This window comes from Martes martes (assembly GCF_963455335.1).
Source record: "Martes martes genome assembly, chromosome: 8".
Lineage (NCBI taxonomy): Eukaryota > Metazoa > Chordata > Mammalia > Carnivora > Mustelidae > Martes > Martes martes.
In genome coordinates, this window is record NC_137895.1 from 24,460,093 (window position 1) to 24,472,122 (window position 12,030).

At 37.4% G+C, this 12,030-nt stretch overlaps 1 protein-coding gene across 1 annotated transcript in view; it reads right to left on the reverse strand.

The window, feature by feature from the left end:
• Window positions 1-12,030, reverse strand: part of CFAP54 (cilia and flagella associated protein 54) — a gene marked incomplete at its 3' end in the record, with an annotated part of 309,422 nt that overhangs the window by 258,264 nt on the left and 39,128 nt on the right. The window contains exons 10-14 of the mRNA XM_080810201.1: window positions 9,760-9,941; window positions 9,507-9,672; window positions 8,469-8,554; window positions 3,388-3,522; window positions 2,224-2,391 (exon numbers count right to left, since the gene is read on the reverse strand). Coding sequence (XP_080666327.1) covers window positions 2,224-2,391; window positions 3,388-3,522; window positions 8,469-8,554; window positions 9,507-9,672; window positions 9,760-9,941 — 737 coding nt within the window. The remainder of the gene's footprint in view (window positions 1-2,223; window positions 2,392-3,387; window positions 3,523-8,468; window positions 8,555-9,506; window positions 9,673-9,759; window positions 9,942-12,030) is intronic.

Genomic DNA, 12,030 nt, shown 5'->3' on the forward strand with positions numbered 1-12,030 from the left:
CACTCCTTCAATGACAGATAAAAGTTGTATAAATATCTCAACCTTCCAGCTCTCTAGGTTCTACACAGTCTCCTACAGGTCTCTCATAGGAATAACCCCTAAACCTATAAGAGTACCCTTCTCTGTAACTTACTGCATTTTGTATTGTCTTCCTTTCCTTTACTGTCTTACTTCTCCACACTACCACCCTCTTTCCCTAGATAATACCCCAAATAAAACACTTGACTCAACAACTTGTCTCAGAATCTACATCTGACCTAGGAAAAAGGTCAGGCTGACAATAGCTGAACTCACTGGTAAGTCTTTATAACACAACATGTGCGATAACTAGGCATTTTATGCGTCCTGATTCAACACAACAGGAAGTAAACAGCAGCACCACCTATGAAGTATTCTTGCCAAATTTAGAAGATATTGACAGGAATTCTTTTTGATAAGATATCACGGGAATCTAATCAAGCCTCTAGATCCAACTACCAGGTAGAGAAACAAGTTAATTCCACAAAGACATAAGAAGCCAAATCCAGATTGTGGGGAATCCTACAAGACGGCAAATTTCTTCAAAAAATAAATGGCTTGAAAGGGGGAGGAAGAAAGGAACTCTTACAGACTAGAAAGAGAGACTCAAGAAAATGTAAGAAAGTAAAATGTATGGGCTTATTTGGATCCTGATTAGAACAAACCAACTTAAGATATTTTTAATAGTCAGTGACATAGGATTTTTTCCCCTAATTTTGTAGAGTAATAATGGCATTTTAGTTCTGTAAAACAAAACAAAATCTTTATCTGTTACATAGATACATAAACCAACAGACACACACATGCACACACATGTGTGCATGCACACACACAAACACATTGGGGTATTTGCTGGTGAAATGACATGATGTCTGTTTTAAAACACTCCAGAGGAAAACATGTGTTCCAGGAAGAAATGAAGTAAGATTGGCAAAATGTTCATAATATTCACACTACATAATAGGTACATGGTAAGTTATTTCATCTCTCTCTATTTGAAATTCTGCAAATATATAAATTTTAAAAAAGGAAAAGGCATTTTAAGACAGGACATTTCAAAAAAAATAGGACTTGAATGTATTAGATAGCCAGAGACCTTTAACCAGTAGTTCCCAAACTTTGATGTGTATCAAAATCACCAGATAAACTAATAAAGACTAGAAAGGCCCAGGCTAGATGAAGTAGGATAGGATCTGGGCCTTTGTATTTTTAATAAGTTCCCAAGTGATACTGATGCCAATCAAAATTTGAGAACCATTGCACTAAAATTCCATCTGTTAAGCCACACTCAAATGAGAACAGCAGAGCCAGATCAATAAACCTCTGGGAAAACAAGTACTACAATAATTACTTTACTACAAAGTCCCTCAAATGTCATACACACTATGTAAGAGGGGTAAAATAGGAAAGTAAACACCCACTAACCACACTCCCACCTTACTCCCTACATATGGGTTACTTTTTAAAACAGATGTTTCAGGGGTTCAACCACATGCTGAAGAAAGAAGGTCAGAGCATAAGGCTGTCCTTTGGGAGAAGGAACCTTCTGAAAGGAGAAGAATTGCTGGCAGAAAGGGATTGGGGCAGAGAGAGTAAGGAGTGGGTGGGAAATGAGAACAAAAATAGGAAGATAAGAGGAAAAGGGGAAAAGAAAAGTAGAAACAAAATAAGTGAAGACAACAAATTTTAAAAGGAGGGAATCAGAAGACAGGAGAAAATTTAAAAGGAGATAAAATGTAAAACACTGATCCATTCAACAGGCATTTATTTAAGTTCCCAGTCTGTATGGGACAGTGTGGTAGGTACCAAAAATATAATGGCAGCCAAAACATGCTCTCTTTCTTCAAGCAGCATACACTCTATCGGGAAATGGCAAAGGAGGAAAGGCAATAAAAGGGAAAAAGTAAACAGAAAGAATGGGGAAGAAGTTCACTTCTTCACTCATGAGGTCAAAGTGGTGAGGAATGGAGAAGGGGAATATATGAGTGAGGAGAAGAAAAAAGACACTTTTATGCCATGGAACCATAGAACAAATAACCTCTTTTTAACATTCACTTGGTTAAACCTCTACTATTTCTATCCCTGGTTATAAATCACCAAGGAAGCACAGTACTGAAATGCCTAGTTTCCATTAACAGTAGTTATTTTGTATTCCAACTTATACTTATACATTCATATGCATATCTGTAATTAATAACTTCATACTTGTTCATTCATTATATTACCTAGAGATTTTTTGAATTTTCTTTGTGGGTTTCCTAATAACTCCAATATTTCACTTAATCGCAATGTGACTTCTGCTACCACCACAATGTCAATGTCTTCTTTATAGCAGTGAATTACTTCATTTATCTGCCACAGAAGATAAACCCACTGAAAAGAGAAAATCAATTAAAAGTTTATTACACTATAGAGTAATTTTTTTAAACTTAGGACTTCCTTGAAGTCATCACCTTCTAAACATATGAAAATGTTAGGTAAACACCCCCTTACTCGTACATCTTAATTATAAACATCAATGGTCCTAATCAATCTGTTTATATAAACTCATAAAGAAGATCCACCTATGCTTATAATCTGCATATCTATAGCCATAATGGAAAATTTATCATCTTTTTTTAAATGTATCAGTAAAGAAGCGCCCGGCTAGCTCAGTTGGTAGAGCCTGAGACTCTTAATGTATCAGTAAAGATTATCAGTATCCTCAAAGTTGTCATTTTCTCCCTTCACAAAGCAGCTGTTATGATCACTACCAAAGTCTTCCAAAACAGTGAAGGGTAAGCAGGTGTTTCAGGCTCCAAGTTAGGTGCCTTCAAAGCTGTCTATCATGCCTATACCCTCACAGTCTAGCACATAAAATTAGTCATCACACTTTGGGAACTAAAATGAGGAAACAACATTACTTTTTCATAGTACATGGTAAAACCAAGCCCATGTACCCAATGTACAACTCATCAAGTATGTTACTGTTAAAATGTTTCCTCCTATGTTCCCAGGTTATAATATTCACACCCACTCAATTTTCTCCTTTCCACAAGAGAGCTCTTTGAAATAATCTAAAGATATTATTGCAGGAAAAAACTCTAAAATTCCTTATTTATTTGTATTTTCTATTATTAACCTCCTCAATGAACTTATCCAAGTTCGTGTAACCTTAAATGCACTATATTTATTCTTTCCTTAAAAAGCTGAAATACCTTCCCACTCCCCAAAACTAAACTGCAGAAGTACAGAGAATATACTTAGAGAAAGGCTCAGTCAGCACCACATTTAAACAATGGTAGTTACGCAGGTGGATAAATAGGGAAAATTTAGATTTGAAATGTGTATCACAACTTAAAGCAAGTAAAAGGAAACAAAAAGGAATACTTTATTACTACTGATTTTCTGGGTGAATTTTGCATAGTCACTTCTGGCCATATTGATCTTCTGAATTCCTAATTTGCATTTCTGCCATAGGAACATTATCATGTCCACAACAATTTCTTTATCAGGCTGAACATTCTGAAAACAAAAATGGTAAAGTAAATTGGTAAGAATAATAAGATACACATATAAATACAGTTATATAGCATTTAACGTGTACCAGGGAACATTATAAGAGCTTTATATACCTACAGACTGAATGTTTGTGTCTCTCCAAAATTCCTGTGTTGAAATTCTAACTCTCAGTATGATAATATTTGGAAGTGGGGCCTCCCACCTTGAGGTGAAGGTGAAGCCCTCAAGAGCAAAAATACTACCCTTATAAAAGGGACCCCAGAGTCTGTCACTCTCTTTCTGCCAAGCAAGGACACAAGGCAAAGACAGCCATCTATGAACACGGAGGTGGACCCTCACCAGGCAACAAATCTGCTGGTGCCTTGATCTTGGATTTCTCAGCCTCCAGAACTATGAGAGATAAGTGGCTCCTATTTAAGCCACCCTGTTTATGGTATTTTTGTTATGGTAGCCCAAACAGACTTAAGACTTATAACAATTTATTTAATCTTCATGACAACCTTATGAAGTGAGTACTATTACTATCATCCCCACTTTCCAGAAGAGCAAACTGAAGTACAAGATTAAGTGGTTTTTCCCAAGATGAAATGAAGAGAAAGTAGCAAAGCCAGGATTCAAACCCAAGCAGTCTAGTTCCAGAGTCTACACTCCAATGAATGCTCTAGGTCACTTCTGCCTCTCTAAAAAGAAATGTTCCAAACATTTTTAGGCAAGCTATGTAAGCTCATTAGCTCCAACCAAATTTGAAAGTTTTATATACTACTTCCTTTTTAAATTTTCTGTGTTAAAATAATAAAGAATGGGGAAGGGGATGAATTAGTAAGGGGAGAGGAAGTAGGGAGCTGAAAAAGGATATAAGCAAGGAAGAAAGAGAGACATGAAGAAACCAAAAGAGCATCACACTGGGCATCAATAGATACCGTGAGTATAATGAATACATCTCCTTTCAAATCAGTTATTTGGTTCTTTCCAAAAGAAAATATAACTCATTATATCTGAGCTAGAAGGATAATGAGCTTATGATTAAAATACACCAAACCTTAAACTCCTTTAGGGCAGCTCTAAGACTTAATGTGCATATGTAGTACCTTGTATGGGACCATAACAGAGATCAATAAATGTTTATTGAATTGAATTGAATGAACTAAGACATACATGATTTTTTTTTAAGTTGGTAATAAAAATTCCTTGCCCTGGGGCTCCTGGGTGGCTCAGTCAGTTGGGCCTCCCACTCTTGGTCTCAGCTCAGGTCTTGGTCTCAGCTCAGGTCTTGATCTCAGGGTTGTGAGTTCAAGCCCTGCACTGGGTTCCACACTGGGAGTGGAGCCTACTTTAAAAAAAAAAAAAAAACCTGGGTTGTCTGGGTGGCTCAGTGGGTTAAAGCCTCTGCCTTCAGCTTAGGTCATGATCCCAGGGTCCTGGGATCGAGCCCCACATCTGGCTCGACCTTCGGGGAGCCTGCTTCCTCCTCTCTCTTTGCCTGCCTCTCTGCCTACTTGTGATCTCTGTCTGTCCAATAAATAAATAAAATCTTAAAAAAAAATCTGGGTAGGGATGCCTGGGTGGCTCAGTTGGTTAAGCGGCTGCCTTCGGCTCAGGTCATGATCCCAGCGTCCTGGGATCGAGTCCTGCATCGGGCTCCTTGCTCAGCAGGGAGCCTGCTTCTCCCTCTGCCTCTGCCTGCCACTCTGTCTGCCTGTGTTCACTCTCTCTGACAAATAAATAAAATAAAATCTAAAAAAAAAAAAAAAATCTGGGTAGGAGCTATACTGGATTAACAGCATAGCTCTGGGCTATTAAAGTGGACCAGAATGGCTTTCTCACACTAAAGAAATTAAATACGTGGGAAAGGATAGCCTTTTCCTCCAGAGGGCATTGTTTGGCCTCAGAGAGTAAGAGAAAGCTATTGAAGTTAGATTTTTGCATCTGGTTATGTTACTAGAAGAAGAAATTAAGTATAGAAGAAAGCATAAATAAGTTTTGGTCTATTCATACAGTGGAATACTATGCAGTAAAAATGAACAATATACAATGACTTGCAACAACAAGGATGACTCTTACAAACAATAACAATTGGAAGAAGATGCTAAAAGTATACATAGATCTCCCTTGACTTACAAATAGAAAATAATATTAATTAAAAATGCATTTAATACACCTAATCTACTGAACATCATACCCTAGCGTTGCTTATCTGAAATATGCTCAGAACACTTACATTAGCCTACAGTAGGACAAAGGTCCCCAACACAATAACTATCTCTTGTTATTTATTGAATACTGTGCTGAAAGTGAAAACCAGAATAGTTGTGTGTCTGTCATCTACCCTCATGATCATGTAGCTGATTGGGAGCTGTGGCTGCTGCTGCCCAGCATCATAAGAGAGTATCATACCGCACATTGCCAGCCAGGGAAAAGATCAAAGTTCACATTTTAAAGTATGGTTTCCAGTGAATGTGTATTGCTTTTCACCATTGTAAAAGTTGAAAAATCTTAGGTTGAATCATCCTAAGACAGGGACCATCTATATTTTCTGTATCCAATTACATACAATATCAAAAAACAGGCAAAACTAACCCAATGAGTAAAAAGTCAAGATAGTGAGTACCCTTGGTAGGGTTAGTAACTGGAAACGAACACAGGGGAGCTACTGGGTGCTGGACATGTTCTATTTCTTGAACTGGATGTGTTTCATTTATGAAAACTCATTGAGCTATACATGAATAAAATGTTTTTCGTTATATATTATATATCAATATAAAGTTTTTTAAAAAAAAAGATTCAAGGGCGCCTGGGTGGTTCACTTGGTTAAGCATCAGATTCTTAATTTTGGCTCAGGTCATGATCTCAGGGTCATGAGATGGAGCTGCCAGTCAGGCTCTGTGCTCAGTGTGGAGTCTGCTTGTCCCTCTCCCTATGCCCCTCCCCCAACTCATCCTCTCTCTCTCTCTTTCAAATGAATAAATGAATAAAATCTTTTAAAAAACAAAAAAACAAAAAGTAAGATTCAAAGTAATAAATTTCTAAATATTTCTGTTTTGGGATGTAAACATATATCATGTATCAAATAGCATTATAAAAAAGATACATCAAGTGCCTGGGTGGCACAATGGGATAAGCCTGCAACTCTTTGTTTTGGCTGAAGTCATGATCTCAGGATCCTGAGATCACCAGCATTGGGCTCTGCACTCAACATCAGGGACATACAAGTAAAAAACCACAATCAGACACCACCTCACACCTGTCAGAATGACCAAAATTAACAACACTGAAACAACAGACGTTAGAGAGGATGTGGAGAACTGCTGGTGGGAATGCAGTAACTGTGGAAAACAGTATAGAGGTTCCTCAAAAAGTTAGAAATAGAGCTATCCTATGACCCGGCAATTACACTACTGGGTATATACCCGAAGCATACAGAATACTGATTGTAAGGGGCACATGCGCCCTAATGTTTACAGCAGCACTATCAACAATACCCAAACTATGGAGAGAGCCCAAGTGTCTATCAACAGAGGAATGGATAAAGAAGATGTTGTACATATATACAAAGGAATATTACTTAGCCACCAAAAAAGAAGGAAATCTTGCCATTTGCAATGACATGGATGGAGTAGGGTGTATTATGCTAGGTGAAATAAGTCAATCAGAGAAAGACAAATACCATATGACTTCACTTATATGTGGAATTTAAGAAACAAAACAGATGAACATAGGGGAAAGAAGGGGGAAAAAAGGAGAGAGGGAGATAAACCATAAGAGACCCTCAACTATAGAGAACAAACTGAGGGTTGGTGGAGGGTAGGAGAGCGGGGGATGGGCTAAATGGGTGATGGGTATCAAGGAGCACAGTTGTGATGAACGTTGGGTGTTATCTGTAAGTGATGAATCACTAAATTCTAGTCCTGAAACCAATATTACACTATATGTTAACTAACTAGAATTTAAATAAAAACTTAAAACAAAAAAAAAAAAGATTTTGATTTAGCTCTCCTACTATAATCATTATATTTGCTATCAAATATCTTTCTTTCAAAAATTAAATACCTGTCATAAATATTTAATAAACCCAGAAGAAATAAAAAACATTAAACAGTGGAGCTTCTCAAGTCCCTTACTGTGGTTTCACTTCTCTGAACAAAACTTAATAAATGCTCTATCATTGTGGTTTTCAAACTTTTTTTTAGAATTAGTAAAGCCAAATTTTCAAATGAAATTCTATCTCAGCATTGTATACAAACCTAATAAAAACAGGCTAGGGTGTTACTACCCAAAGCTGAGCTCCTGAGAGAACTTTGGCAAAGCCCTGGGGATCCCTGGAATTCAGTTTTAACACCAGGGATGTTCTAGTTACTTAGACATTCATACCCACAAATCATCATCTCTACTGGCCATTGAGTGCAAAGTGAATCCAAATAATAACCAAGCACTGTACTCATGGACTAGAAAGTGTATTTCATTAAGAATGTTAACTCTAACTGAAATGACTGCCTCATTTCCTTCATTATTTTTTTTAAAGATTTTGTTTATTTATTTGAGAGAGAGAGACAAAGAATGAGAGAGGGAGAGCATGAGAGGAGAGAGGTCAGCGGAAGAAACAGACTCCCTGGCAAGCAGAGAGCCCAATGTGGGACTCGATCCTGGGACTCCGGGACCATGACCTGAGCTGAAGGCAGTCGCCCAACCAACTGAGCCACCCAGGCACCCTCATTTCCTTCATTATTAGAAATATAGCTAGCCTAGGAATTTTCCAAAAAGGAACAAAATGGGTTATTGTCAAAACAGACTTAAAATCAGAAGTCAAATTATGACTCAACCCCTTATTTAATGATTAAACAATATAGAATTTTGGCAAGATACAATTCCTGTGATATTTTAAATCTGGCTTTAAATTAGGTACAATAACCTCCTTCAACACTATTACAAAGTATCCAAAAAAGCAATTTCACCTGGGGAGAGGCACAGACACAAGAGTACAAGGTTGCTGCCAAATGGAAAATGTCTTCTGAATATCCACAAGTCTTCACACAAGAATCTAATTCATAAAATAGAGAAAAAATAAAACAAAAAAATTACAAAATTTCAAATAGAAAAGGCATAGAAACACTGAAATTCTACAAAATGACATAAATGGTATCTGGGCAAATATCATGTCACTAAGATATTTCTATATGAAAACTAATCTAAGTGGGCTCTAATGCAATTAAAATAGACTATTATCATTAATCTGCGATCTGTATGCCAACTACATCCAAAATAGAATTGAAAAGGCTTAAAATATTAAAACATGTAAAATATGGCAGTTGAAATAAAATAACAAAAATATCTATTCAAAAACCACTAGGAAAAATATATATATCATTGTCTGGTACAAATTATTTCCTGCAATTGAACTGTCTTGAAATGCCTTAAGAACATTATAAAACATAAAAAAATAAAAAACCCACAGGATTAAATTATTCTTGCCAGTCTAAATATAGACGGTACAGATTTTCAGTTATATACACAACAACTTTTAAGACTTAAAATGTTGGAATGAAAAACTGCTCCTACTGAAAAAAGATGGGAGACCACCAAATCTTGCCTTGCCAAAGTGAACTGATGGCTTTTGATTTATTGCACTGCCTGCTGATTTCTCATTTACCAACAAAGTAGCAGCTAAATGGAGCCTTCTTCATCTACTCAAAATCATTACATAGAATAAAACCCAGCATCCTTACAAGGTCTAGGAGCCTGCAGGATCTGGCACCCAGCAATTTCTCTGCCTGCATTTCCTACCTACCACATTCTCAAGTTCCACCAGCACCACCAGCACACTCCAGACACATGTGCCTCCTTGCCATTCCTTCAACAACCAAGCACACTTTTGCCTCAGGGCCTTTGCACTTCCTGTTTCCTCTGCCTTGAATATTCTTTCTCACTTCGCCTAGAGAGCATATTTTATCAGATGAAATTTTAAGTTTTCAAAAAGGTAAATAAATACTCACCGTGAAAAATAATTTTCTTAACATAAATTTGAGCTGATTGTCCTTCTTTATAGTTTTCCATGGGAAAGACCAAACCTTTGTTTCTCTTTATGTTGATTAAAGGTTCTATTGCAACAAGAAGAATTAAATCTTTTTCTGCTTTCTTGGACTCTGGATCATACTGCCTCTAAGAGAAGTTTATCCTATAAGTTAATTAATAATTCAAAGCCGTCTTAACAAAATAAAAACAAATCATTGGTTTTGTATATGTTACCTGAAGAAAATCAATAAGTTGCCCAGCTAAAGAGTCAAATAAACTCCATTCCTCATAAGTAAAAGCCAATTTTACAAATTTCACAGCAGCATCTATAGAAATAACATTTTTTCCTTTTACAGTAAGTTGCAAAAGAGATGTTTGTGGAAAATCAAGCATTCCATCTGCACCAGTATTTGACACTAGAAAAGGAAAGAGAGAGGTTTGAATGTCATTCATGCAAAGACATATTTACTGAATATTAACTAACAGATACTGCTAAGCACAGGGAAACAAGGGAAAAGAAGCAAATACAATCCCTGCCTTCACAGAGCTTATACTCTAATGAGGAACAAGAAATCTCGGCAGGGAAATACAGGGTGTTATGGGAACAAATAAGAAGGGCATCAAACATGGGTTTATGGTAGCAGAGTGGTCAAGGATGTCCAGCCAAAGAAACATGGAACCTCAAACACAGAGAATTAGCAAGAGCTAACTAGTCAAGTAGGCAGCTAGATATTACAAATTGAAAGCTCGGGAAACAGATCTATAATAGGGATACAGCTTTAGAGTCATCATTACATATCCATAGTAAACAACAGAAGCAGCCATGGGCAATGTATAGCTGTCTAGGATAAGAGAATTAGGACCCCCAACATGTAAGAGAAGGGTAGAAAGAGAAAAAGCTGCAGAGAAGAGTGTTTTTCTAAACTCCTTTCTAGGAGTATTCAATAGTAACAAATATTAGAGTGTAAGGGAAGAAAAGCACTGAGAAGGGACCCCTGGATTGAACAAAAAGGAAGATGTCTGTGACATTCTCCTCAGAGGGCTGAGGACAGAGGGCTGTAGACTGTATAAGTAAGAAGGAAAGAATCTAGAACAGTGGAAATGGACAATTCCTGACTATAAAAAGAGGAAGAAATACAGGGAGGAAACTGAAAGAGGACATGGGAGAAATGGGCAGTTTGGAAATGTTAGGCTAAAAGACTTCAAAAGAAGAGAAGGAACACCCTTTCCATTTTAATGAGAGACAGCGGAAAGGATGGGTATAAGTGAAGGTAAATTTTCAAGTGTGGATGAAGGAAATCTCATCTGAGATCATTTTCTTCATGGAGAGGAGATAAGCCCAAGCTGTGGCAGAGAAATTCCCTGCCTACAGATCAGCATGCACATGTGAGGATGCACACACACAGAGACACATACAGACACACACACACACACACCCTAAACTCACTTAAAAGTACACATGCTAAGGTCTAGGCTTTCACCTCCCTTTCCAGGTAGATATTGTGGACAAGTCAGCTGACTGCTCCAGAGCATCAGAAGGTAAGCTCATGAAAAAGTTAAAAACACAAACACCTTGAAACAAAGACCACTAATGAAAACATCTTTTACCAGGGGAAGCAGAAAAATAGGAAAGAGTGAACATTTAAGCTTAATAAGTATCCTCTCAAGGAAATAAGAGAGGATTTTACAAACATGAAGCAAGAATAAATTGCTGTGAAAAAGAATCAAATAGAGATTAGGTATAAATTATTTTCTTGTTGAAACAAAGAATTCAATTGGTGAATGGAATAGAATAGCAAGAACCAAAGAACAAATTAGTAACCTAGAAAGTTGGATCGAGAAACCTTCCCAGAAGGCAACAGAAAGGAATAAAGAGATTAAAATAATAAAATAGGGACGTTTGGGTGGCTCAGTCAGTTAAGCATCTGCCTTCAGCTCAGGTCATGGTCCCAGGGTCCTAAGATCAAGTCCCACACCAGGCTCCCTGCTCAGCAGGAGCCTGCTTCTCCTTCTGCCTGCTGCTCCCCCTGTTTGTGCGCTCGCTCGCACTCTCACTCTCTCTCTAACAAATAAAATGAATAAAATCTTAAAGAGATAAATAAGTAAATAGATAAATGAACAAATAAGATACAGAGAGTGGATGTGTTAACATCTGTCTATTAGGGCCCTCAGAGAATTATTTTTTAAGATTTTATTTATTTATTTGAGAGAGAGAGCAAAAGAGCACAAGCAGGGGTATGGCAGAGAGAGAGGGAGAAGCACACTCCCCACTGAGCAGGGAAACTGATACGGGGTTCCATCCAAGATCATAACCTGAGCCGAAGGCAGATACTTACCCGACTGAGCCACTCAGGCGCCTCCCTCAGAGAATTTTTAAAATATTTATTTGTTTGTTTGTTTGTTTGTTTATGAGAGAAGGGGGGATGGGCAGAGGGAGAGAATCTTCAAGCAGACTCCCTGCTGAACACAGAACCAGACACAGGGCTCAATCTCATGACCCATAAG